This window comes from Gallus gallus, chromosome 12 (genome assembly GCF_016699485.2).
Source record: "Gallus gallus isolate bGalGal1 chromosome 12, bGalGal1.mat.broiler.GRCg7b, whole genome shotgun sequence".
Classification (NCBI taxonomy): Eukaryota; Metazoa; Chordata; class Aves; order Galliformes; family Phasianidae; genus Gallus; species Gallus gallus.
Genome location: NC_052543.1, coordinates 8,679,042 through 8,705,461, shown reverse-complemented (window position 1 = coordinate 8,705,461; position 26,420 = coordinate 8,679,042). Strand labels below are relative to the sequence as shown.

Genomic DNA, 26,420 nt, shown 5'->3' with positions numbered 1-26,420 from the left:
GTAGCTGAATTATTGCATACTATAGCTTAAAGAAAGTCAAGTAGTCAAGCTGACTTGTAACTTGTGTGGAAAGTAAGGTTTAATGACATAAATCATCATAATTCTGCTGCAGCTTTTGCCAGCTGCTAACTGATGGAGGAAGAATTATGCCTGGAATTAGAGCAAGGAACAGAAACAAGTTTAACAACTTTCACTGTTCCTCCTCTATCTTTGTTCTGTCAGTAAAAATGAGTCATCCTGAAGAACTGAATTAAAATGCCTCTAGTCAAGTGCAGTTCAGCTGCAGATGGTAACGATTACAAGAGGCACATACATGTTTGGAGAATACAACGTTACACTGTTTTCAAAAAGGAAGTCTCACAAATTGGGAGATTAACGCTTTGGGTAGTTAAAGCTGATCTTATTTTGAGAGGCCCTGAATTGGCTGGTATCTAGTAATATCTCATTGCATACACAGGAAATACTCTTTTTGGAAAATCTAAGAGAATTCAGGAGAGTTAACATAATCTAACAATGATGCCAGAGTATTTTAATAAAGCAGACCGATATTTTCCAGCACGTTTTATTAGCTTCAGTAATTTTTTTAAATTACTGCTTTCTAACTGAACTTCTCTGGTTTATTTAATGTCCTTTTCTTCCCATAAAAGGAGTAGTAGAACTGACAATTGTTATGAAGGAATGATTTGCTCTGGGACTTGCAGTTTGAGAGCCAGTCACTTAAAGGAATTGAATCTTTATCAAGGAGAGCACTGAGAGTATGAGTCATATCAGTTTCTATAGCATACGCAGAAATGGTGAGAGATGAGAAATGCTGAAATGGTTAAGGGTAGAGTAGTTGCCAGCTGCTGGCTGAAGTCTCATGCAGACATGAAATGGGCTTTGTAATGGAAGAAAATATTTCCCAGAGGCAAATGCAAATTTAAGCATATGCTCAGTCATCGTGTCTTAACAAACAACAACACAACAAAAAAATTTACTATGGATTTTATTTCCTCACTGTGTATGAGATTAAAAAATCTTGACTATAGTCTTAAGAAAGGTTAAGCTTGTTTGCTGGCCTGAATCTGAATCCCACAAGATGGCAGGCTTGATCTGAAAGTGATGAGAAAGGCTGTTTTCTCTACCAGACAGGGGAATAAGTAGCTCTCTGTGCTGGGAACTCACCAGATCGTGGTTTGTGCTGTTGTGTCCCGTGTCTAACTCCCCAGCTTTATTCTAAGACTGGAAAAAAAGACATGAGCAGAGCTGCAGTTTTACTGGGATATAGCTAAGGTGTTGTTTGTAGGTAATATTTAGTGTTACTTTTCTTTGCGGAGGCTTTATTTGTTCTTTTTTGGTGAATGATGATCACCAGATTCCTGAAGAAAACTACCATTTGCATTACGTATGTGTGGTTCTTTTGTTTCTAGGTCATGCTTTAAATTGTGTCTGCTTTTACATCTCTTGAAACATTTGCTCATGCTCAATAATGATGGTATTATATTTTCATTGCTACGTCACTCTTCTTTGTGTAGCTGCTAGCTTTGGGAGTTGGAACGAACATTTCTGAAATCCCATGTTGGTTCCAATTCAATGTCAAGTAAAAGGTAACACCATCTTCGGGCTGCCCTTGGTGGTATTTTGTTTATAAATGCATATTAGTGAGCAGACTAATGACATAGCTTTTATACTCTGACATACAACTAAATGGAATGTTCACAAACAGTGCATCAGGAGATTGAAATATGGCTAGTTTTTAGAGCTGAAGAATGTTGCAAAACTATAATTTTGATTACATAGAATTAAGGAAGGCCTAAAGAAGAATGATCAGTCCACTTCCTCATCTTCCTCATGCCTTACAGATGGGGCATATCGGTGAAATTGAGAAAAAAGTGTTTAATAATATGAGAGTCACTTTGGGCTTTCGATATTGGTCACTCTCTTGGTTGGTACAAACAATCCCTTAACTGAGAAGCTGAGTCTGTATGGTTTTAACTAAAGGACCCGGGTGTCTCATTTTGGCATGTTATGAGGTTTTTTTTTTTTTTTTTTCCCTCTGTGGATGAGAAGAATGTGTGCTGACAGGTGATAAATAACACACAAGGATGGTGATTAGACTTGGATCGCCAGTGTAAATAACCGATGAACGTCATTGTGGAAGGAGGCCTCAGCATCCCTGAGCAATGTTCTGGTCACTTGCAATCTGAAGTTGTGGTTGTAGCAGATGAGAACACCTTCAGTGCAGTCTTGCAAACATAAATTAATTAGCATAGTTTATACCAAAGGGGAAATTTGCCATCAGCCCTGATATTTCTTTTGTGGCTATCAAAGCTTGGGTCACTCAAATACACTTGCTATGCTTTCTTTTCCTTCTCTAATACCATCTGAAAAACCACAAAAATGGCAGAAATAGTAAAAATTTGCCTTTGCAGTATGTGAGACATGGAAGGCAAAGTAGAGGAAAAAAAGACTTTTTCCCCTCTCCTTCGTTACATTTAATTAATGTTAAAAATAACTTGTTTTAATAGCAAATCCACAGTGATGATAGCTTTAATGTTTTTAGGTTGTCGTAAAGTGATGATGTGATACTTGAACCACAAGCTAAAAATTATTAATATGTATAGAACATACTACATGTTGTAGCAGAATAGATAACAGAGATGGTGGGTTTTTCATTATCACTGTTCCACAAAACTATCCCCTCAACCCATCACTGCGTGCTTTAGCATGTCACCATATCTGATGCACATCCTGTGTATGTTGTAGGAAAAATGCTCATTTTTAAAGATCTCGCTCAGGTGGATGCAGTCTGTCAATACTGTTTGTAATATTACGTCTGAGCTAATGGAGGAACGAGGCAGCATTTTCCTGGCTCTGTTGAGGGGTTGCAGGGTGTGATATGAAACAGATGGCACTGGTGGTACTCGTGGAAGACTTCATCAGGCATGCATGAAGTTGATGGTTCTTTCCGGAGTATGCCTCTGCTGCTTATCTGCCCCATATCAATTAACTGCTATTCATGCTTCAGGAATAATTAGCCCTCTGTGGACCTTTACTCACTGTGAGCAGTTACTTAGTGCTTTCTTCAGCTAGGTGTGCCAGTGTGTTTCAAAACACACCATTTCTCTGATAATTAGGTGATGTTTTCCAGGCTTTTGTAGTGATTGTGTATCCTACAAATTATACCTGTATTACCTTTTAGACCGTGGAGATTTTCTGTCATTTCTTTAATGAAGGGTAAATAAGTTATCTGTGAAGGCAAAAGTTGTTATTTTATCGAGTTTCTACATGTCACATTTAGAATAGTGTGATTTTCTCTTAACTGTTTTAAAGCAGCTGGGTTCTGAGTGGCTGTGCAATGCACTTGTCTGTAGGGAGTGTCAGTGTCTGTGATGTGTTTTAAAATGTAGAAAGAAAATCCCAGTGATCCACTACTGCTAACCATCTGTTTTCTGTCACTTACTCTGCCTCTCTCTTAGAGCTTCTTATGCTTGTTCACGATTTCCTTTTGTCTGAGACTCCACTCACTGTTCATATAAGCAGTCTCTATTAGTTCATATACTTGTTCAACATGGAATATGGTAGAGCATCTGGTAAATACTCTTGCACTATTAATAAGGCAACCAGTTTTTTGAGTGATTATACATTTTTAGTTTGCTCTCTGACTGTAGATGGAGCTGGTGATAAAGTCTGGGTCTAAAACATACCATGTTTCTATGGTAACATATGAACACTGCACTATTAGGAAACAAAGGATCAGAAACAGAAGAGTTATTTTAACTTAATCTTTCCTTTTTGTGGGATGAGTGAAGGCTGGAGAATACGAGTTGGTTAAATGGGCTGGATTTTGCTATGGATCCTGAATATTTCTAGAGATAAGTGTTGTAAGAGAGGATGGTTTGAGTACATCGCTTTCAAACTGGTTCATCTGCAAATCTCTTATATTCAAAACATTGCTTTTTTGTTGTAAAGAATCATCATGTTGCCCTAAAACTACACAAGGAGAGCCCCAGATAAATCTATAGATTTGTTTCTTCTGGAGTGGAAAGGAGGACACGGACTAACCACGGTAGTTCACGTTAATGTAATTGTGAACAGAAGCTTAATAGTAATGCCTGAATAAAATAAGAACATTGAGAAGTATTGAAAACCTGCAAATGTTTCAGAATATCCACTAGTACTTTTTAGATGTAGGTATGTAAATGCATGCACACACAGCTGCTTATGGATGTAGGCTTTCAAATTGTGGGGTGCTGATGATGGGTAACAATTTAAAACATGGCTTCTGAAACTATGTTTAAAAAAGGAGATTCAATTACTTCTGTGCAATTTTTATGGAGGAAATTTTGTTTCACCAAAGCGCTCCTTTACCCTGGGAAATTACATTATCAAGTGGGTGCTCGCAGTTTTTCTTTCTTGCTGTCTTCCCTACTGAACAGTAAGATAAAGATGGCTCTGTTTTGAAAACTGTGTCATAGTTTTGTGTTTCACAGACCAAGATGAAAGTTGTGTGTGACCAGGTGATTTGACATAAATTGCACCCATTTTTTAAAAAATAGGAATCTTTTAAATATACTGTTATAACTTTTTTTTTCCTGCAGTTCTATTAGATACGTTCACATCTGAAACGTTATATTGTATTATTTATTAATACAACAGAATTTGACAGATCTGTTGAGGCAGAATTGAGCCTACATAGACCTATTTCCACCTCCTCATAAAATAGCAGGCATTACTTCTGGAGCAGTCCCATAGCTAATCAGCTGTGGTGCCTGTGAAATGTCATCTTCCCGATCAATTCCTGTGGGTGATGAAGGTATCTAGCAGTTGTTGGTCATCCTGTGGTGAATGCAGAGATAAAAGGGTATTTATTTGTCATGGCCTTTATGTTATGTGAGGTAAACGTTTTCCCTCCTTATTGTTTGTTTGTTTGTTTGTTTTTTCTGTTTAATCTGCAGCTCACCTGGTACAAGACAGTGTTTTTCTGGTCATGGATTCTGTAATAGAACAATTAACTGATTTTTCTGCATTTCATTTCAAGACAGGTTTGATATAAATATTGAACTTTTTTCTGGTGCTGATTGGTATTTCATTATATTAGGAAGATCTTTTATGTAAGTGTGTGTTCATCATTTGCAGCTTGGTTTTAAACAAAGCAAAAAACTAAAAAAAAAACAAACAAAATGACTAAACTCAGGGAGAAGGGCATTTGAAAGTGAGGTTCTCTCATGAATTGCAATAGATGGCTCCTTAGTACCTGTCCATCCAGGGTCTTTTTGTTTCCAGTTTACTGGAATAGGTGAGTTGCCAGGAAACTTGAACTGATTTTGTTGTATTTTACAATGAAGATTTCATTAGTAAATGAAAGGGCTGCACAGGATAATTTGTGAGCAGCTCATAGAGCACAGTGACAGAAAGGTGACTGGGTTACAGTTCTGTGTTTTGTACAGCAGGGGGCTACATGAACCAACACGAATAGCTGTCTGTTGTTTTGTTTGTCTGTGGGGACCATGAGTGAATCATATCTTAGTTTCATTTCAGGCTTAGCCAAACTTCTTTCATTTGCTGATGTTTGTCCATTGGTTTGGAGGACTTAATAGTGTTACGGTACTTGATTTCATGGTAGCTCTTTATGGTACCTGCATCAAGATATTCTTCATTTCCACTGTGAAGGTTATTTCTGTGCAGTTTTGCTCATAGTGTGTATGTAAGCTGTGCATGTAAGGCTGGGCTCTTTGACTTGTTGTGTCCTGGTCTGCGTTTGTGCTATGCATAATTTTCTTCTGACAACCTGAGGACCTGAGGATATAGAGTAGAGCACTGCTATTACGTCTTATTTCTGTTTTACAGTTCCCAAATAGCCTATTTACAAGACAACGCTGTGCACTACACTTCAAAGAACTGCATGCAGTAAGTTTGTTGTCATAACCAGAATAGTTCTTTCATATTGATAGACAAAGTGGAGTGGTTTGAGACTAAAAGAGGGGAGGTTTAGGTTAGATGCCATGGGAAAATTTTCACTGAGAGAGTGGTAAGGCATTGGCACAGCTGCCCTGAGAGCTGTGGGTGCTCCATCCATGGAGGTGCGCATGGCCAGGCTGCATGGGGCCCTGGGCAGCCTGAGCTGGTGGGGAACAGCCAGCTCATGGCAGGGGGTGGGGGTGGGGATGGGTGGGCTGTAAGGTCAACCCAACCATTCTATAGCTCTGTGGTATTCCTCTGTTAATGTGGCAGCTTCATACTACTGGAGAAGCTGTCCCTGCCTCTCCGAACGCCAGTGTCCTCAAATGTTCTTCTACTTTGTTTTTTTTTTCCTAATGACCAGAACCCGTACGATGTAGTCAGCTTTGTTTTCCTTTTCAACGTTCCTGCTTTGGACTCTTAATCTCTGGTGTGCGTATTTAAAGGAATTGAAGTTGTATTATCAAGCTCCATCAGAGATCTTGAGTGTTACTTCCTTGTCCATTTCAACTTGAGCTATCTTAGTGATTCAAGAAATGTTTTTTGCCCAGTGTGTAGTCCGTGGCTGTATCTTCTGCCAAGGTACTGATAGTCCCAGAAAACATTTCATTCATCATCAGTTAACAGTTGGTGTAGGATTTAGCAACTGCTAAGTGAACGGATGAGGACAGTAGTCTGGTGAGATGACAAGTTGTTTTTTCCCCTGAGAAAGCTGCTAACTCTTTTTCTCAGCCTGATCTAGCAATTTAGAAATTGATCAGATAAACAAAGCTTGTGTAGTACAGAGCTAAATTGAGATCACTGTAGATGCTCGTTATCTTGCTTTGTTACAAAATTCATGAAATGGAGAATTTTAACAAAGCACATTAATTTTCTTTGCTGCCAATGTTAACTTGTGTAGGAAGGCAACCTTATTTAAGGTACCTCTATTTGAAAGTCAAGTACCTAGAATTTCAGGTTCTTTACCTGGTGACTGACACACTTCAAAACTGCTGTAAGAGTGAAAAGGATTCATCGGGTTTCCATCCAAAGATGATTTGAAAATATTGTAAAGTTTCTCTTACATTTTGTTTTCACAGTGCAGTCAAATTTAGAATGAGCATCTTAAAGTTCTTTGCTTACTGATTCTCAAGTAATCTTTACGAGGCATTTGGGTAATGCCCTTAGTACCGTGCTTTAACTTCCGGCTGGTGCTGAAGTGGTCAGGCACTTCCTCTCGATGATCTCTGTGGGTCCCTTCCAGCTGAACTCTTCTATTCTTTATCATGTATCCTCCATCCATATCAGACACAGCGTTAATGCATTTCCTTTGTTTTAGGTTTAATGCTTAATATTTTTTACTTACTACTAATTTAAATCTTTTCGTTCTTGAGAACAGTCTTTTGACTGTAAACTCGGAAAAAAGAACGTTGCGCTTTTTAATTAATCTTTCTCAGTAGGACATAGGAGGGAGTAGGAGTTGGAAGATGTGAAACCAGTTACTGTGCTTTTCAAAGTACCCAGGAAAGTCAGATTTGCAGGAAGGCGTACAGGTGTGGTTTAAAGAATGCATAGTTTCCGCAGGAAATGGTACATGACTGTGCTGTCTGGGTCTTGTTTGTAACTTTACTACTTACTGTCCATTTAAAAAGAAGGTTCAAAAAATGTAAGTCATAAAAAGGATAAACTCAAGTTTTATCACAATTGTGTATGGATAGAGATGAGACAGATGAGCAGTCTTTGCAAGAAGGGCTGCCAAAGCATGGCTATTTTGTGTTCTCTTGGCAGGAGACTAATGGTATGTGTGTTGCTCTAAGCTAACTGCAGCCTTTTCATGGCAAGGGCCTCACAGAGGTGACAAAAGATATGGTGTGCTCAGAGTTGTGCGATGGAGCACAGGGCCTGCTTCCACAGGAAACCAGTCATCATCTGCTCTGTCCCTTGCAGAGTCTCTTTGGGTGTGTGCGTGTGGCTGTGAGGTGGTGTCTGCTTGCAGAAAGGCGATACCTCCACTGCCACTGTGTGTGCTCAGAGCTGTATCTGTTCATTATGATCCAATTCAGGCCATAAAATCACATGCTACGCATAGAGTGGGGCCTGCTGCTTCACTTGATTTCATTACCATCTTCCTCTCTTAAGAATGAGAAAGCAGTTTCTTAGCATTTATCCTTCTCAAAGAGCACATGCTACAGCTTCAGATTTGTGAGGTTGTCATTGCTACACCACTTATCCCAACGGATTGATTCATCAAATCACTCTGTACCTACTCTGTTTTGGTTTGAAGTTGCCTAGATGGGAAGATCTGAATGTAGAGATATCAGACAGATAACATTGCTGAGAAATCTTGCAGCATCATTTAACTGTTTAATGCAAGGGCCTGGATGAAGTCAATCTTTTTGTATCTGTTTTTGCTTTGTTTGGAAAACTGCTGTACAGAAACTTATTAATCAAGAGATAGAGTATAAATGATTGGAAAAAATCCAACAGTTTGGCTACAAAAAACATATTTTACAGTAAAATAAATCTCAGAACAGTCAATATATTCACCGTAAGGAGGAAGACTCACCTTATTTTCCTGTCATTGCGAGCAGTAGTTCTGGTATCATTGACCATAAAAGAAACTGTAAATAATGATTCTTCATAATCATTGATCAAATTAACATCTCTTTGATTTCTTTCCTTGTGGCTTAAGACTCTTCAGCTGCTATAGGAAGCAAATATATTGTCCTTGTGTTCTGGTGCTTCCTGTATTCACATTGCGAGACTGTTCACAAGGCTTTTGATTTGAAGAAGTTTACAGTTTTCAAAATGAAAGTGGCAAAAGTCAATAAAATATATATTTTTAAATATATTAACAGTAAGAGGAGAGTCAAGGACAATCTCCATCCTTTACAGGACATGGCAGGGAACGTGACCACTGAGGATCAGGAAAAGATTGAAGTTCTCAATGCTTTCTTTACATCTGTCTTCAATTGTCAGACCAGTTATCCCTGGGGTACTCTACACCCTGACCTGAAAGGCTGGGATGGGGAGCAGGAAAAACCCTCCACGATTCAGGTGGAGACATTGCTACAAATCTTGAAGTATTTTGATGGGAAAAAAGATACTGTGTTAGTATATATGATGATAATATGTTCATATGTACAAGGGAAAATAGCTGAAATATATTTTCTTCGAAGGCAAATAATCTCTGGCACACTCATTGCATATCTTTTTCTGATATGAGTTACTGGTGTAAGCTGTATTATTTGTAAAGATTTCTTACGTAATTGGAAAAACTTTCAAAATTTATTATATATAAATTAATCTCATTGGACATTCAGTAGGAATGTTTTGCTACATGTAACACGAACATGTAGCACAAATGCTTTTTTTCTCATGGTTTTTTTTTTTTTTTTTGAAGAACAAGTTATAGCAGTATGATCTAGATAATCATATACTGAAACAATTCATTATTTGGGCTCTTTATTTTTTACTACAGCAAAAATAATCTTAGAAGTAATGAAAAAGGAGCATTGGACTTTGAGTATTGGCAATAATTTCCCCTTGAACATGTGTAGAAGTGATGTTTCTTTCAAGATTTCTCTGCTTGCAGCATTTAGACATTGCTGCCTTTTGACCCTTAGGTACTTCCATTGCATTTATTTTGTGAGGCATTTTAAACCCATAGTCTGGAGCCATAGGGCCAAAACTGTTATTTGAGTTGGTCTTCTGTCTATAACAATATACAGTAATTAATTTGAAACAGATCCTGAGAATGCACCCAAAATAACAGTTAATTCTTGACCTTGCTGCCCAGACATTGTATTTCAGTCAGAGACTGCAGATGCAAATCTACTAAATCCTTGTATTAATTAGGAGATTTGTTATCAATTACTGCTAATAAGATCAAAAAAGAAGGGTATAGGCCTCCTTGCTTATGGATGTGAGCAGACAACCTTTTCTTGAAAGGGATGAGAAAATGTCCTCAATTGACAAATCAATCACAGGTTTACTTTGCAGCATAATCCTATTTCCTGCCTGATCCACTGTTTTCATTTCACATATTAGTTCCTGTTTTTGTAGGAATTAAATTTATTTGGATGGTAAAATTAGGTGCATTTGTCCATATAGATGTTGATATAGATAAATGTGCATATACATATAATGAAAAATTAAAAATGGGTCTAAATCTCTCCATCCCATAAAATGCACTTTTATGTATATATGTTGACCTGGACAAAACAAAATATACACTTTCAATGTAATTACTGATGCTAATGTTAATTATGAATTATATGGTTATGTATTTCTGATAAGATTATTTTATCAAAATTTCCTACATGGTCTTATAAGGTAGTGATGGAGGTGAAATTACTGCCTTGCAGTTGTTGTATTTATGCACTAATGACTAGAAAGTAACATCGTTGTGCTGGTACAAGTAGAGATCACCGAACGTTTTCTGTCCTGAATTGATATTTTGAATAGAGCTTTCATGGAATCTTGGTTTGAGCAAGTCTTCCCCCACTGCCTTCAGGGGTTTCTATAGTAACATTGATGCAAAAAATGTTCCCATAGGAACCCAACTGTGAATAATAACGAACAACTGAAAGCATTTTCCTTTTGCATCTCAGGTTAAGTAGCCCTTCAGGAATCATGGAAATAGTGAAACTTTCTTTTTGTGTAAATGATAGGAAGTCATCCTGCTCTTCTAAATGGGGAAGTGTTTGTGATTTCAGAGTAAACACAAGATCTGTTGCTGAAGTATCATTCTGAGAGCAATGGAGAATGCTAGAAACATTGGGTGTAACATTTGCACTGGCTTCAAATGTTTCAAGTTGAAAGAAACTTCCAATACCGAATACGTGGTCAAAAATTATAACTTCCATTGTAACTTGACATGTAAACGGGTTTACATACTTCTGGAAGATCAAACTCCTGGTAGTTTTCTGACCTCACTGTGCAGTGAAGATCAAGATCAAAAAGGTCACATGGCAGAGGACAGTATTTGTTGACTTCAGCGTCTATTTATAAATCCCCTCAAAAACATCGCTTGTTTTTTGCAGCAGTGAATTTGTCAGTGTTTGTGTTAAATGGAATTTCTTAACATCAGAGGATGCAATATTTGTTGAAGCTGTTTGTTATTAAATTTAGTTCTCCTTGTACATGTAAACTGGCCTTTATGCAAGTAGTTGCCTTGTTTGTATTTATTTCACTTCCATTCTGAACAAAAGGGGAACCAATCCAGAGTTTGTGATTGGAATAAGCTTGACTTGAAAGCATTTTAGGGCTTTGTGAGGGGTTTTTCATTGAGTAAGACAAAATGCACGCAGAGCTCCAAGAGTGGCTGGTGACAGGGAAGATTTATGGAGTTACAACTGTGGAACAACAGTGGAAACTGCTCAGTAGTAAAAAAGACTCCACTGATTGTTTAAAAGACCTAAAAATTCAATGGAAGCTGAATAAGAATTGCGAAGATTATTTTGTTAAATATGAGGAGAAAGAAGTTTTCTAAGCCCACGTGCTGAGAGTTGGTCACACAGATACTTAGGTAACTTAACAGACAGAATTGATGTAAACATGAAGGTACATGGTGTAATTGCACTGTTTTGGTGAGTGGCTGCTGCACACTGAAGCTAAATCGTGGGCATGGTTTCATGCCCTTGGAGATGTTAGTTTATTACCTCCAGTGGTGAGATGTGTGTTACAGTCTCAAGATGAGATAATCCGTCTGTCTTTGCATTGAAATTACTGGAGTGGTTCTTGTCACTCGTTTAAAAACACTTCTTCATGAAACAGTAATCTTTCTCAGTAAAACAACCATCAGAAAGTTGCAGCCAGTAACTTTCAGTTGCTCTCAGTAATTGATGACATTTAATAAAAGCAGGTTTCCTCCCTTGACTGTCTGGCTTCATGCCATGTCTGTGAGAGACAGGCGCGAGGACAGATCACACGGTGCTCTTCAGAAGGTAGACAGGACTTCCTTTTGCTTAACAATGGACTCAACACAGACAAACCTCTAAGTTAACAGTAACTTCTAAGTTAACTTAAAAGCATAACAGCTTGATTTGACATTCTTGTTAGAAGTGGATTTTTTGGGGGTATTTTTTAGTTGAAATACAACTTACTGTGCAGAAAACAAAGGTGCAGATGAGAGCATAAGGAAATAAAGTGTTCTACAGTCTTGTATCGGATTGCCTGGCATCCAAACGTTGTTTTAAATAGCAATGCCCTCTGTTTTCATTCCTCTGATCTCTTTAACTGCATGTTAGTGGGCTGCAGCTTTGCAGGAGTTCGTGTTTACCTTCAGAAAAAGAGCCAGATGGTAGGAAACCAAACAATAAGAGTTTTCCATTCTTGTTTGTTATCAAGAACGTGGTGTGATAGCACTTGGATGATCATTTTGAGGATGTTAGTAGCTTCTGTGTAGGCTAACAGGGAGAATGCTGTTTACAAACGGCTGTGAATTCTTTGTCTGCTTTCTCTTGGCAAATATTTTTGTTTCTATCTAACCAGTAAGTGCCCAATCTTGCTAAATTAAGTGGATTTCGCAACATCTGGTTCTTGATGAGAACTTTCTTCTGTTTTGAAAACAAGATGGAATAGACTTCTATTTCCTTGAACATGAACGTTGTGAGTTTGTGCCTGGAGGGTTGATTTTTTGGCATTCTCATGATGGGGGCCGTTCAGGCATTACCACTGGGGATTTTTTTTCCCATGGACTGGAGGATCTTATCTACACGGCAGGGTGGAGATGAGCAAACATTTCTCTTTAATGAGTTGTTCCCTTTGTCAAGAGCTCAGCATATATCTGTGATGCAGCGGTGGGATGGTGTAATGTCTAAAAAATTATTAAATGCATTATTGACATTTCTTCTTCCAGCTATTATTGAAATACTATAGCAATAATTTAGGCTGCTCATTCAAAGCCAGCCAGTGAGTAATCTTTCTAATCTTACATTTCACAATATTCATGAAGCAGTGTTATTTTCTTAAAGAAATACAAGACAGGGTGCCCTTCTTGTCCTGGCATTAACACAGCTATACTGTGTCAAACAACCAGAACACCTGTGTCCTTCTGCTGGCTGGTAGTCAGGGCCTGCTTCTATTCAGCTGTCAGTAGAGTTCATGTATGTCAAGGGGATGATTCTGTGGTGCTGTATCTCAAATGTAATTTATTGCATTAACCTTCAGTAAAAAATGAATGAATGAATGATGTTAGCAGCTTGACATCAAGCATGTGCTTCTTTAGAAACTGAAATATTAGATCTGATTTTTAGATCAAAGTACCTAACCTGGTCATCTGATTCTTTTTTTCTTCTTCATTACATCACTCTTAATCTTGACAGGAAATACAAATAAATGCAGAAATGGAGAGATGCCATGTAGCTTCTTTGGATTTTAGTAGTGTTAGGACATTTTGCAGTGCTGTGCATTGATTTGTTGTACAAACAAACATTCTGAAGAAAGCATGGGAAAAGAGTAGGTGTGCGACAGCTCACTGGTACCTGCTTCAGTGATGCAGGCTTTCATCTGTGTATACCCAGATTCACTGGGGCTGTTTTTCTTTCTTAATGCTTATGACACTCAGCTCATGACAGTAGGAGTAGAGGATTATGTCAGCATTCAGAAAGTCAGCACTGCTCCTGAAAGTCCTTCATCTGCTTTTTTCCTTAGTGGATATTTTTGTTTCTCTGAAGATAATAATTGACCAATCTTGTTTATCTAAGGGTGTAGTTGTTTCCACTTACCTTGCAGTTGGTTGTGTGGAAGCTTGAAGAGCTCACGTCTGCAGAATCAATCCTTGATAAATTGAACATAAACCCAGTCATTGCGAGATGTTGCCTTTAGGAAGAAGAGTGTATCATGTAAAATCTCCATGGGAACTTAAAACATTTCTCAATCAAATTCTGCTGTATTAGATTTGTTTTTTCCCTTCAGAGAACAAAATAAATTTTACATAATCTCATTCTTAATAAAAAGATGAAGCCATAGTTTTTTTTTTTTTTTTTCCTATGCTTTTAAAATCGATGCCAAAGGTATTTGAGTTTAATGTTATCTGTAACTTAAAATTTCTGAGAGAATCAAAGCTGTTGTTCAGAGCAAGAAATGATCTTCTAACTCCTGGGCTTCATCAGGTGAACTGCTTGGGAATCTTTTACAACTCGTTATCACAAATATACCCCAGTATGTTACAAGAAATACGCTTCTGTAATCAGTGTATTGTTCAGTACTGTAGGTTGAGCTAATGATAGTACAAAGAGCAGTTCTGAACATTAGGTACAATTTGTTATTTAAGTGCATTTTGGTAAAATATTCACAGCTGTTGTAACAACCTTTATTTTTGCAGTTTGAGAAGAATTTTTACTTAGCACAGTTTTTCTCTAAGTGTTTTGAGCTTTCATTTTTTAGCGGAGTATTCATTTGGATTTGTGAAATGCACTTTTATCTCCAAGCAGAGGCAGCAGCTCAGTATTATAAACACCTATTTGGATATTTGTATCTAAAAACTGTGGTAGTCAGTGCTGTGTGTGCAGAGACTGCAGATCAGATGAAGATGCAAGTTACATGAGCTTAACGTAAACTAACCTAAATCCTTCATTGTATCTCATCATGACTCAAGATAGATAATGCTGTTTAATTTTTTTTTTCTTTTTCAGTAATGTAACAACTTTACAACACTGAGTGGATATTTTTAGTCTTCAGATTCCTTTATACTTAGTACTTATTGTAGTGATGTCGCTAACCTCCAGCACAGCACAGGTTGTGCACAAAACGCGGTGATTATTCTGGGAGCCATGCACATGAGGTGTCTGTCTGCAGCTTTCAGTAGAATTATCTTTGTCCAACTGATAGTTTTATTGTGTCTGTTTGTAGTATCTGTGTATGGGAACCTAAACAGCAAATCCTGCATATCTTAAGGGCAAAAGCATTATTTTATGACTTAATTCTTTTCTAACCATTGTCAACAAACATTTGGGGTGTGTGCCTGGGTTCTGTCCTGAGTTTTGTGTGGCAGGAATAGTTATGGTTCAGCTTTGGCACTGATCTGCTTTGTTACTGCTGATGGTGATAGGTGAGAAGAAAAGAATTGAAGTTTTACTTTAAGTTCCAAGGCAGAATTGCTAGGTATATAGTTACTAAACAAACAAATACAGTGATCAGTTTTTGCAAAACCTTTTAAAGAAAGACCAAGGTTTCATTTCCAGTCAAGCATTTCTGATGATGCTGGTTTAATCTGAATTTCAGGTGGTTTTCTTTTTTTTTTTTGAATGCAAGCAGCAGATGGGGCAACATAAACCTTTTGTAAGCCAAATAATATCTACTTTGGTCTTGATGGAAATGCATCTTTATTTTTAAATCAGTGCTCTCTACTGAACACCAACTGACATCTTTAACCTTGTTTAATACTTCATCAGAATTTATGGCAACATCTTGTTTCTATTGTATCCAAACTTCTCTAGTAAGTACTTCATTTCAGGAAAAAAAAAACACATTTTGATTGATTATAATTGGCCTCCTAAACTATTGAAATTGACTCCTGTGTCCCTACGGTCTCTGTGTTTACTACATGTTTAATTCAGTGGCTCTTTCTCTCCAACCTTTTGCACATCAGAGACTACAAAACAGTTTTTAGAAGCATCTGGTTAAAGACAGAGCCACGGCTTAGAGGTCATTAGCAGTGTCAAAAGATTCAGCAGCCATAAATACTTTGTCCAGCAAGATTTCAAGGTATCCTTATTGCACAGCAGAATCCAAGGAAGCTAATAGACATAGGAGACAGCATAGGGCCTTCAATACACTTAATGATGCAGCATTCCTATTACCAACACATAAAATTTAATGGTTATCCAAAAAGAGAATTCTTCTGGTAGCTTTTTTAAAATATCAGTTAGTAATTCAATAGAGTTTTTAATGGAATGTTCCTTTAATTAGCTTATGCACTGTTGCAATTCAGTGAAGAGTTACCCATCCAGTAAACAGGATATTCTTCAAAGTAGTGCACTGTAGAAAAAGAGAATATTTTACAAAGTCTTCAATTGTCCAATTGTTTTCCAGTATAGTTCTCTCTGATTGTGATTGACAGTTGGGAAGACAGATCAAAATAACTTTAAGACAGTGTAAAGGACCAAACTGAGTGCTGCACTTGAGGTCTTGGTTTTGCTAGAACTATATTTTATTACTTGAGGTATATTTGGGAACCAGAAGTTGTGCTTTACCTGACTTTGATTTAGGGGTGTGTTCAACTGAAAAGTGCTGGCTCAGGACGCTGGCTGTGACACGTGATTGCAATTAGCTGAGGTGGTTTCTAGCCATGGGAGGGGAGAGACTTCTAGAATAGTCTTTTGGTAAGATGAAGAGGTACTTCTGTAGTTTTAAGGTCTCAATAAGCTTAAGGTAGGCTATATGAAATTGTTGTGGCAGGAAATCAGAGTTGATGATTACACTGTTCTGCTCATGCTTAGACTTTGAATACCCCCATGAAGTTTTCCTGGGCCAGTGTTGGGGCCCACGGGAGCAACTGTTTCTGACGTGCCATCCTGCATTTTGAAAGGCTTCTTTCTGTCAACTCCTGTAATGATTCACAGCTCGATTAAAGGCTCTCACAAGTACAAAACTAATTTTATTGCTTTCCTTTTACTTGCAAGTGGTTTCTTTGTATCATTTATGGGGATCATATTTTTGAATGAATTTTGTATGGAATAGAAAGTAGGGAAGTAACAGACTGGTCAGACGTATGTAAGTGAAAGTTCTTAAGAAATGGTTTAAGGTGGCCTATTCAGTGATAAACGAGTCTAACTCTTTAGTCTGATTTCTTCTCTTTAGGAGAGAGCTGTACACCTAGAATGAAAAAGCAGTTAGCAGCGAGTTTTGATACATCCTATAGGTATTGGGCCAGAAAATCTTGGAGGACCCGCAGTGACAGATGCATTTTGCTACCTTGTTAGTTAAGCACACTTTTTCTTATAACTGTTGTGTTTGTTGGGCGTTTAGGGCTCTTTAATAATGATATAGCTTTTCAGAGCTTTTAAATAATGATGTAGCTTTAAAGAGAAAGAAATCTATAAAAAGCACACAATGCATCTTGGAAAATTGGAGTCTGCTTCTATCTGAGATCATTTGTGCATGCTGCTGAACAAAATGGATGTAAAACACTGTTAGAACAATCAATAATCTGTGTAACTTCTTGTTGTTGATCACATTCTTTTCTTCTTGTAATGCAGTTAGAGTTCCAATGAGGATCTTGGGTTAGAAATTGAATTTCTTAATATTTTAACTTGGAAAGATGTAGTAGGAGAACCTCTTAGTTGGACAGTCATTGTAAATCTGTGATGTGTATGCTGCAGTGTGCTTGAAATATTGGTGGTGTTTATGGCTGGTTGGCTACTAGAGTAAAACCTGAGAATATTAACGGCAAAGGTGGAGATGCATCTCAGTTGTTGTGATCATAATATGTCTCGTTATTTGCATTATGTTAACATCTAAAAACGTCCACTGTGACCTCAGCTATATGATGAATGATAATGTACATAATATGAAAATGCCCATACATACAGTATTTTACACCAAATGTTTTACATCAGAATAGAGAAGACAGAAAACTGAGGCAGGGCTGACTATTGCTGTCCTGACACTGCCGGTGGGGCACAGTGTGTTGAAGTCCCTCAGGAACTGTGAAGAGCAGAAGATGCTCCCAGATCATTCATGTTACTCTAGTGCTTGAAGTGCAGAAACATCTGTCCTGTTATTGTTCGATGGAGAGAAGGCTTGGCAGGCAGCCATTTAATTTGTTGGTTTTTACCAGGTGTCTGTATTCCTTCAATCTAAATAATTGCATGGTTTGAGTTGCACTTAAGCCTTGCCACTGAACTGTGCGCTGGTTTGGTCAGCTTCAGCAGGTCAGCCAAGCTTTGATCTGACTTCATGTGTAAAGTCTCAGCAATGTTTGCCTACCTTAGCAGAATCGTTTAAGATCTTACTTCAGGATCTTAATGAGTGAAGAGCACTCATCAAGAGTGAAGTGGATAATGTTATGGTTACTTTTCAGAAATAATTGTACAGTGATAATTATAGGGTAGAAAGAAGGTTTTGAATGAGTAAAACCTGAAGTCAGCTCCTCTAGTTGTTCGCATCACACACGACTGGCTAGCTTGCTTTGCATGGTGCTTGGCAAAGCCTCGCTGTTGGGGCCCTTTGGTGGCCAACCAGCAGAGCTGTATGTGCACAGCCTGAGTCACCTGGAGCAACTGCGGCTTCAGCAGCACACAGGGTCAGGGCTGTCTCTGCTTGTTGGAAATCAGACTGACGCAAAGTTCTTGCCAGACATCAAGTTGGTGTATCTCTGAAGGCTTGTAAGGCTGCCATGTCCCTTAGCTCTCCATCTAAATTGAAATGTTTGTCTGAACTGAAGAGAGAAGCCTGTCAGGAGTATGGCCAAGGAAATCTAAGGTGTCTTAGTAGCTGAAGTCTGTGTTTTTCTTTTCTCCTCTGTTGTTGCTCCATTTTTGATGTAGAAAACATGACAGCTAAAAATGTAATTGGTAAATGGTTTTCCTTGTTTCATCCTGCAGGCCAAAACAACAACAGAACAATTTTTCCTTGTTTCCTTCTACTAAAGGCTGGAATTTCAGAGGGGTAAGTTTGATGTTTTTTTTTAATATATTTTCCTGCTTCATCCTATTGCTGTGTGACTTTGTGGTTAAAGTATAATCTGTGAGTTCTGCCACGGTTTCAGCACAGCAGAATAAAAAAACTTTCATTTTGTGACCTTCTACAATGCTTTCTAAAAAAACAGGTTCTGTTTATGTGATTGGCTGACTTACTAGGAAGAATCCAGGAGACAATTTAGTGTAACCAATTTCACACTGTGATTTTAAAATGTGAAGTAAAATTGATTTGTTTTTGTATTTGAGAATTACTTAGCAAGGCTGAAGTGACATACCCTATTTTTCAATGATTTTTTAATTTTTTTTTTTTTTTTTACTATAGCGTAGATGTTTGTAGAGTTACTGGAAACTTGAATATCTGAATTTTGCAGAAGTACAGGTGCTAGCAAAAATTACCTGGATTTCTTACAAGGTTGGAGGGAATAGATTTTTTTTTCTGATTTGTTAATTGGCTGAGCAAAGCCATCTGCACACATGTGCACTCCCACAGCAGCAGAATGAACAGATGTATGAAAAAGCAAAGCAAATGAAGCAATGAAACTGAGAACTTCAATATTTTTTTAGCAGTATCAGACAAATTTTTCCATGTCTGTTTCAGGTTTGAGGTGTACTGCTTACACAGGTCAATTCTTTCCAAGTGTCTCTTTCGAAACAAAGCCTTCTATGTGATCTATTGAAAAGCCTAGGGTGGTGGTGTTCAAATGGCAAGAGCATTTGCTGCGTGTGTAAGCTCTGTAGCTTGGGATACACTCTAGGAATCACTATGTGTTGCATCTGAGGAGTAGTGTTTCTGTAATCTTTAGGTCAAAATAAGGGCTTTTCTGCCTTACAAAATTCATTTTCCATAATAATAAATTACCACTACCTGTAATGAGAACTGACTTGCACTGAACCTAACTGATTTCTATTCAGGAGAGCATATAAATATGTTTTGAGCTTCTTCAACAGAGCATTTAAGTGAGAAGATGTTATTGAAATGTGTTGTTGAAAGAATAAGTGACATTTATAGATGTTCTGATCTGTAGTGGTCATGATATGATAAAGGTTGTTGAAACTAGAAATATTTTTCATAATATCTGATACTGACTGTACTCTAATTTGGTATTTTTAAGTAGAGCACCCACTATTGCTTGTTGTGAAAAGGATCTTCAAACTGCTTCCTTCATGTGTAGAAATGAGGATGTGTGGGAGTTGTCTGCCTTGTTATTTTTAAGGAGACTTATGGGACACTGACGCAGACTTCCAGTTCCATAGCTTTAATATTTCATAAAATGGGTAATAATTGGCAGTTGAAGAGAATTATCCAAAATAAAGTACTGCATCTGGGGAAGAAGCTGTAGCAGTTGTTCACTGGATCTGTTCAGATGCTGAGGCTGAGGCAGCTGAGCACTGGACCAGAGAGCTCGGTCTCTGCTGACTTCTGCAGTGTGTCACATCAGCTTTGTTTTGATGGGTGGAAAAAGTGTGCTATGGGAAACGCAATGAGCAGACTTCAGGTCACAGAGATTTTGGTATGGATGGTTAATGATAAAAGATCATCTTTGATATCTTCTCTTAAGCAAGTATAAAATCTTATTGGGTAAATGAACTATGTTAATATTGACAGTGGATCAGTGCCATTCTTGAGTGAAACAAACAAAACTGCTGAGATGACTTATTCATAGCTATGCTTTTTAAAAACATCTATGCTGTTCCTATACTGCGAACTGTAATGTGAGATCATTTCAACAGTCACAAACAATAAAGCAGAAGAAAATCGTTAAGCATAACATTATGATGCTTTATGAGTTTACCTGTCCTCACTTTACAGTTGGATCACTGGTTTAGCATATCTGTATCTCATGCTGATCAAGTGGGCTTGTTAATGCGTCAGTGAGCAAACACCAATGTAAACCTCAAAGAAAGATAAGAGGGCCCAGATGCTTAACTCTTACCAAGGGGAAACTCCTCTGCACTTCTATCTTCCTTTCTGTGCTTAAACGTATTTATTTTCCATTTTAAGGTGTTCTTTTGAATCTCGTGGTTTGATTTCCTCCATGGGAATTTCCATATCAAGCTGATATGTTGATTTCCATATCAAGATGTTATGTCTCTGCCAGTGCTGTTTTAGATAACAGTAGCAATCATCTCCAGAAGGTTAAGCAGTGTTCTGTGTGACAACAGAGAGCTGTTTCTTTTTTTTTTTTTAAAGTCTGACAAAATTCTTGTTTCAGTGTGATTTAGGCTTAAGTGTACCAAGCAATGCAGCCTCTCTGATGTATGCAGGTCCTGCATATACTCATAATACATCTGATTAGTTTGCTCTCTGAAGAGATTGCACAATCAGGTGCCCAACAAACAGCGTTTTAGTGGGAAGGTATTTATGGAGAGAATTGTAGTTTCAGAGAGGAAGAAACAGTGAAACGCTGAACCTGTGGAGGGAGATAAGAATATCACAAACTTGGCACAAGTGTAAGTGGAAAACCAGAACACAGGAGCTTAGGTGATGGATGTGGTACTTGGAGTATAAGAGAAATAAGGCAAAGGAAGATGCTGAGTGCAGGTTTGGAGAGAAAAAGAGGAGGAAGCTGAACTTTGGAAGAGAGAGAATCATGATGGAGAAAGCAGTAAAAGATATAGTGGTAGTGTGAGAGAGTAGAGAGGGATATGGAGGAGAGCTAGAGTGTGTGAAGGGAGACATACAGGTGTGGAAACAAGAACAAACAAACCAAAAACAGAAGCATCCTGTATTTGTACAGTCATGCACCTATGGAAGATGTGAGAATTAAGGCTTCTTTTCTTCTCTGTGAGTTATGATACAGCCTTGAGTTACATGTCTGTGTGCTATTTTATCCATAATAAATGTAGTCAGGCTTATTTGTAAGTAATATCTGAATTCATGTAGCCTGAGAATCTCTCCTGAGGAGTCTCAGATTTTAACTGCTTTGTCTATCTCCCCTCCTGCTGCCTCAAAATCACCACTTCTGGTTTTACCAGCAGGATAATTTTCTAGAGTGCCTTAATTATACGAGTGATGGGCTCATGCTACTAAAAGCCTTGAAGTGATTTACTTTTTCCTAATGATCTATTTAAATGTATTTACAAGAGTGGTCTGTAGCAGCCCTGCTGATATGACACTTCAGGTGGCTGTGAAGAAACTGCAGTCAAAAGAAAAGCAGTTACCTGGTTAATGCGGAGTGCCAGGCTTGGAGGCATAGCTGAAGAGGATGCTGCTTTTGTCTGTGCTTATCACTGATTTTTCTCTATACTGCTCCACAAAGAGCTAGCATCACTTCCTGCATATTTTAAACAGATGTCTGAACCATTATGCTTGTTTTTCTTTTATTTCTCCTGCAGTAACTTTAGTGCTAAAAATAAATCAGTAGGAAAATCTAAACCAATGCTTTCTACTTGAGACATTTTGAGATGTTTGGTGTGCAGTTGCCTAAAGATTGAAGATTTACTGCATCTGTGCTTCTTCATATTTCCTTGTTTTCTGTTTCCTTTTTGGTTTTGCAAAAGCATCTAACCAAACTGCAGATGTGGTCATCGGGGAGGGAGGCTGATCTAATTTATGAGAAGCTTGACATAAAAATGTGCTAAACTTGCTGAAAGTCAGTTTTAGATTTGTAAGTGGTTTCCTTGCTAATTTTGTTTCAGGTATGTGTGTGGGAAGAAAAGATGTATTTCATGCCGAATGGGAAGAATTCCTCACTTTTCAGACAGTATTTGCCAAACAGTGTGTGTGTTTTGTGCAGGCTGGCAGACTTCATTTATTCCCTTCAGGGTACATGACTAAACAAGGTACAGGTTGCTAAGAGAGAAGTTCTTTTTTTCCTGGCTGTAACTTGATGAATAATTACATAAATTACATAATCATGTACCACTGCAGAAAACACCTTTTGCTTCTGGATTCTGACTGGTTCTATTTAATTGAGTACCAGTGGATACAGACATTGCTTAAGCAATGAAGTTACCCATAGCAGAGGCTGTTATGGTATCAGACAGGCCTTTAGTTGGACTTGTTGAAGAAAAACTTATTAGCTTATGCCTACAGTTCAAACGTGCTTCAATACCATTATCTTGTAGTGAGGTATGAACAATATAAGACCAATGTAATTTTTTAAGACGTTATTATATGCATTAAAAAGCATGATTTTTTCTCTTTTTAATGCACTTGCATTTTGTAGGCACAATTTCAGTAGTTTCCTCCTTGGAGTAAGAAAACTGTTTCTTGTGCATGATGCCATTGGTGCAGTAGGAGGGGACTGCTCTGCCAGGGCACTTGTGCCTGTGCATTTCCCTCTGTGGACAGTCCTCTGATTTCTTCCTAACATCTTGCAGCTTGCTAAGGAAATAGTAGGTGGATTCTTGATCTCTGATCCATCTCACTCCTCTTTGAAAAGAAAATTCCCCATTTCTTTTTCTCCTTTCTATTTGTGCTCTACTTGCTCCTATTAGATCTCTCCCTCTTTCTTCTTTCAGTGGAGCTGCAAACTCCTCCACTTCAGAGTTTAATTACCTCAGCACTTCTCCTTCCGTCTTAGTTCAGGATTTCTTTTATCCTGCTTTTGTGGAGGGGCTGTTGTGCTTCTGTCAATGTTCTGGCCAGAATGCCTCTGATATCTGGTATTAGCAGTGCTAAGAAGCAATTCTGTAAGTCTTTCAGCGTCTTAGAAGATGAATACTGTAAACATCACGCCTGCATAACAAGTTCAGTAGAAGCTCATTTCCTCTGTAGTCTTGCAGTTCATTCTTTGTAGTAGCATCGCAGGGGTGGGAAAACTTTAAACTGTTCACAGCAGCAACATGGGAGACAATAAGAGCATTAGAAATCTCTGTCCATGATGCACTATTTGTAGTTCAGAATACTAGAGCTCATAAATTGGTGCAAGTGTACAGCTTGGATGCTGGTTTTTTACTATTAAGAGAGCTGGCTTTGATGTCTTCCCTGCTTAACCTATGGGCGGAGCTTTAAATATTTCAGTTTATTTTTTGTTTTGTTTTTGAGCAAACCATTGGAACTGTTGTTGATTAGTCACAGGGCTAATTTTTCTTGGAACAGCAAGGTTTATGTTGGCAAAAAAGTAGAGATGCTATCAGAAATTCATTGTGTGGCTTTTGCGTAACTGGATCATAGTCAAGTCCATCTGTAGTTCCAAAACACACATCAGAATTATGGTGTTCTTAATGTATACACTGAATTCAAAAATTTTGAAGGATTTAAGAACGTATTATGGTTTATTTAGCACAATAATCGAGTTTTATCCACCATATATGATGGGCATAGTTATGTCATGTCAGAAAGTCAGAATGTTTTATTCCAGCAAAACGTGATTTGTAAATGAGTTCTTAGACCTGTGAGAAATGGCTGTATTCTTTTGAAGGACCGGTGGGTTTTGTACATGACAAGGTTCTTCTCATACAGCAGTGCAGCAGAAGTCTTGTGTTGGATATGTGCTGGAGAGACGCCTATGGGTTGTTCATAGAGAGGAGTTGTTAACCCTTACTTCCCACCACTGACATATGCTCAGGCATGGACACTTCACTTACATAAAGTGTACTGTAAAGAAGATGAAGGAGAAAGCATATCATGATTATGCTTATTGCAGTTTTGTTATTGTTTTTCAAGTTGTGTTTCTGTGTGCTTGGATGAGATGAATGAGGCACACTGCTCTTTACACTTTGTCATCATTTGGGATTCTGGTGGAAAAATAGCATTTTCTTTCACGTGCTTTCACAAAGCATGCCGAGCTATTACTGCTCGTGCTATCTAGAGAAATCTATAATGCATAGGAGTTTGCTGTGTTTTCATAAATTCAATTCAGTACCTGCTTTATTAAACTTCAACAGCTTTTACATCGAAGTCGTCTTCGAGTTAAGTACATAATCTAATCTATAAGGCTACCTTCAGGTTAATTATATGCTAGTTATATAAAATATACTTTAGATACATTTTGTGGCAATAATTTTAGGGCATGCTTATGGAGCACTAAATGTGTTCCTGAAACAAGGAGACTCAGGCTTTTACATCTGCAAATCTGAAAGACATCACTTGCATTGTAAAAGGTATACATTCCATTTATTATATCATGACTTCATTCAAATTAATACTGTTGGTTTTTATGATAACAAAAAATATTATGATATCTCTTTTCTGAAATTTTGTTATATTTACATGTTATGTTTTCACAGAATAGGTATTTTCTGGAAATATGCTGTGTGCAGTCACTTTAACACTGCAGGACTTTGTTTTATGGATCCCTCTAAGTTTATTTTTGTTCTGGGTGTGATTTGTTATTTATAGTAGAAGTATTCTGTGTGTGCTATAAACCTGTTGCACCAGCTCTGTTGCACATACAAACAATGCTAAGCTAGAAGCCACGTGTGATAAAGCAGATAGGTCTAGTTGTCGTACTCTTAGGCCTAGTTTGATGTTCTGTTATATAGCAGATTTCCTGTCTTTAATCATAGTTTGGGTGTTACCTTGTACTCCTGCTGTCATTTACTGTTCTTTTCTTTGTTCAACAGCAGATGAACTTGACCTGTGCTCAATTTAACTCACACCAAACTCTGCCCACTTCTTTGTATTTGTTTCTCCCCACCCCAACAGTGACTGCTGTTTGAGAACACGTGATGTGAAATCAGTATTTCCTATAACTTTGTTTCAGAAAGTTTCATTGTAATGGTTAACATTACAATAACAGTGTGATGCTATTTTCCAGCTGAACTTGATAGCGTTTTGTCTGAGAAAACAGCCTTTTAGAAACAAATTTGAAATATGCATTGGCATTTTAATTGTTACACTCTTTCAGAATAGCAATTTTAATTTAAAATAAATATTGGGCAGAACGGTTGTACTAGTTATGATGCACCCAGTAGAACTTGACTGCCATCGCAATCTGTTTGTTTTTTAACCAAATCATTGTGAAGGTCTGTTGTTTAGTTTCCCAGTGCTCTTAAGTGTAAAATGGCAACTGATCAGTATAAATATGTTGTAAAAACTTTCAGTTCATCAGTGCTTAGATTAGTTTTAAAGTAAATAAATAGGATATTCATTTGTAAATGGTTGAAAAATCATCTGCTAAAACAGCTGGGAAATCATTAGTGCTGCAGTAAAGGTTTTCTTCAGTTATCTGCCTCTCCACCTGCAGTTCCACAGGTTCTGATACAGGTTGTCAAGTTGTACCTGTGGCAGAAACCTATTCAAAGTCCTCTAAAGAGTGAAAGAGAAGGAAAGTCCAAGGAAGATCTGAAACAGGTTGTAGGAACTTGAGAGCTGATGGTGGGGAAGGAAGTGGAGTTCCTTCTGATGTTTTCAATTGAAAGAAGCATTCTGAGTGAGTTTTTTGGTACCCACTTCACCTGTGTGAAGACTGTTGTTCTTCCTAAGCACTGAAGTGCTTTCATGGCCAAGTTTGCTCTAAGACATCTCAGTCTTACAATAAGTCCTAGTTATGTTTAAAATAAACATAAGAACAAGATTCTTATTGAAAGCTAGTGCTATTTTCTGTGTTCAGGAAGCGCAGGGCAGTTCATAAATAAGGCTGTCTTTAGAATCTGTCACATGTTTAATAAGATCAACATGATAGTGTTCTTTTAATGTCTTACTAAATTTATTCAAGGTGTATGAAGCACTACATATAACATGAACCGAATGTGATTCAGGTAACATTTCAAAACTCTAAAATGCACATTTATAAACATCAATTACATTGCCTTTGATTAAAAAAGGTATCCAGTGATGCAGTCTCTCTAGATGGTGATTAATTGTAAAATTTTTTTGAGAGTTAACTTTAGCGTCCCTCAATCACATAATGCACAGTTAGAAAACAGCTTCGGTCTGTGCCAACACTGACTTTGGAAAGCTTTTGA

The 26,420-nt window shown here is 37.7% G+C and overlaps 1 protein-coding gene across 9 annotated transcripts in view; it reads left to right on the top strand.

Moving 5' to 3' along the window:
• ARHGEF3 (Rho guanine nucleotide exchange factor 3) overlaps positions 1-26,420 on the top strand; it is a 113,408-nt gene that overhangs the window by 20,056 nt on the left and 66,932 nt on the right. For 6 of the 9 annotated variants that reach the window (XR_006931285.1, XR_006931284.1, XR_006931283.1 and 3 more), the window contains one exon: positions 18,471-18,534. Coding sequence is in view for 6 of the 9 variants with exons in the window: in XM_040646223.2 (XP_040502157.1) it covers positions 18,471-18,534 (64 nt within the window). In the remaining 3 variants the exon portion in view is untranslated. Of the gene's footprint in view, positions 1-5,829; positions 5,890-18,247; positions 18,349-18,470; positions 18,535-26,420 lie in introns of those variants that run through there. The other 3 variants (XM_040646221.2, XM_046899897.1, XM_015293069.4) reach the window with 2 other exon arrangements.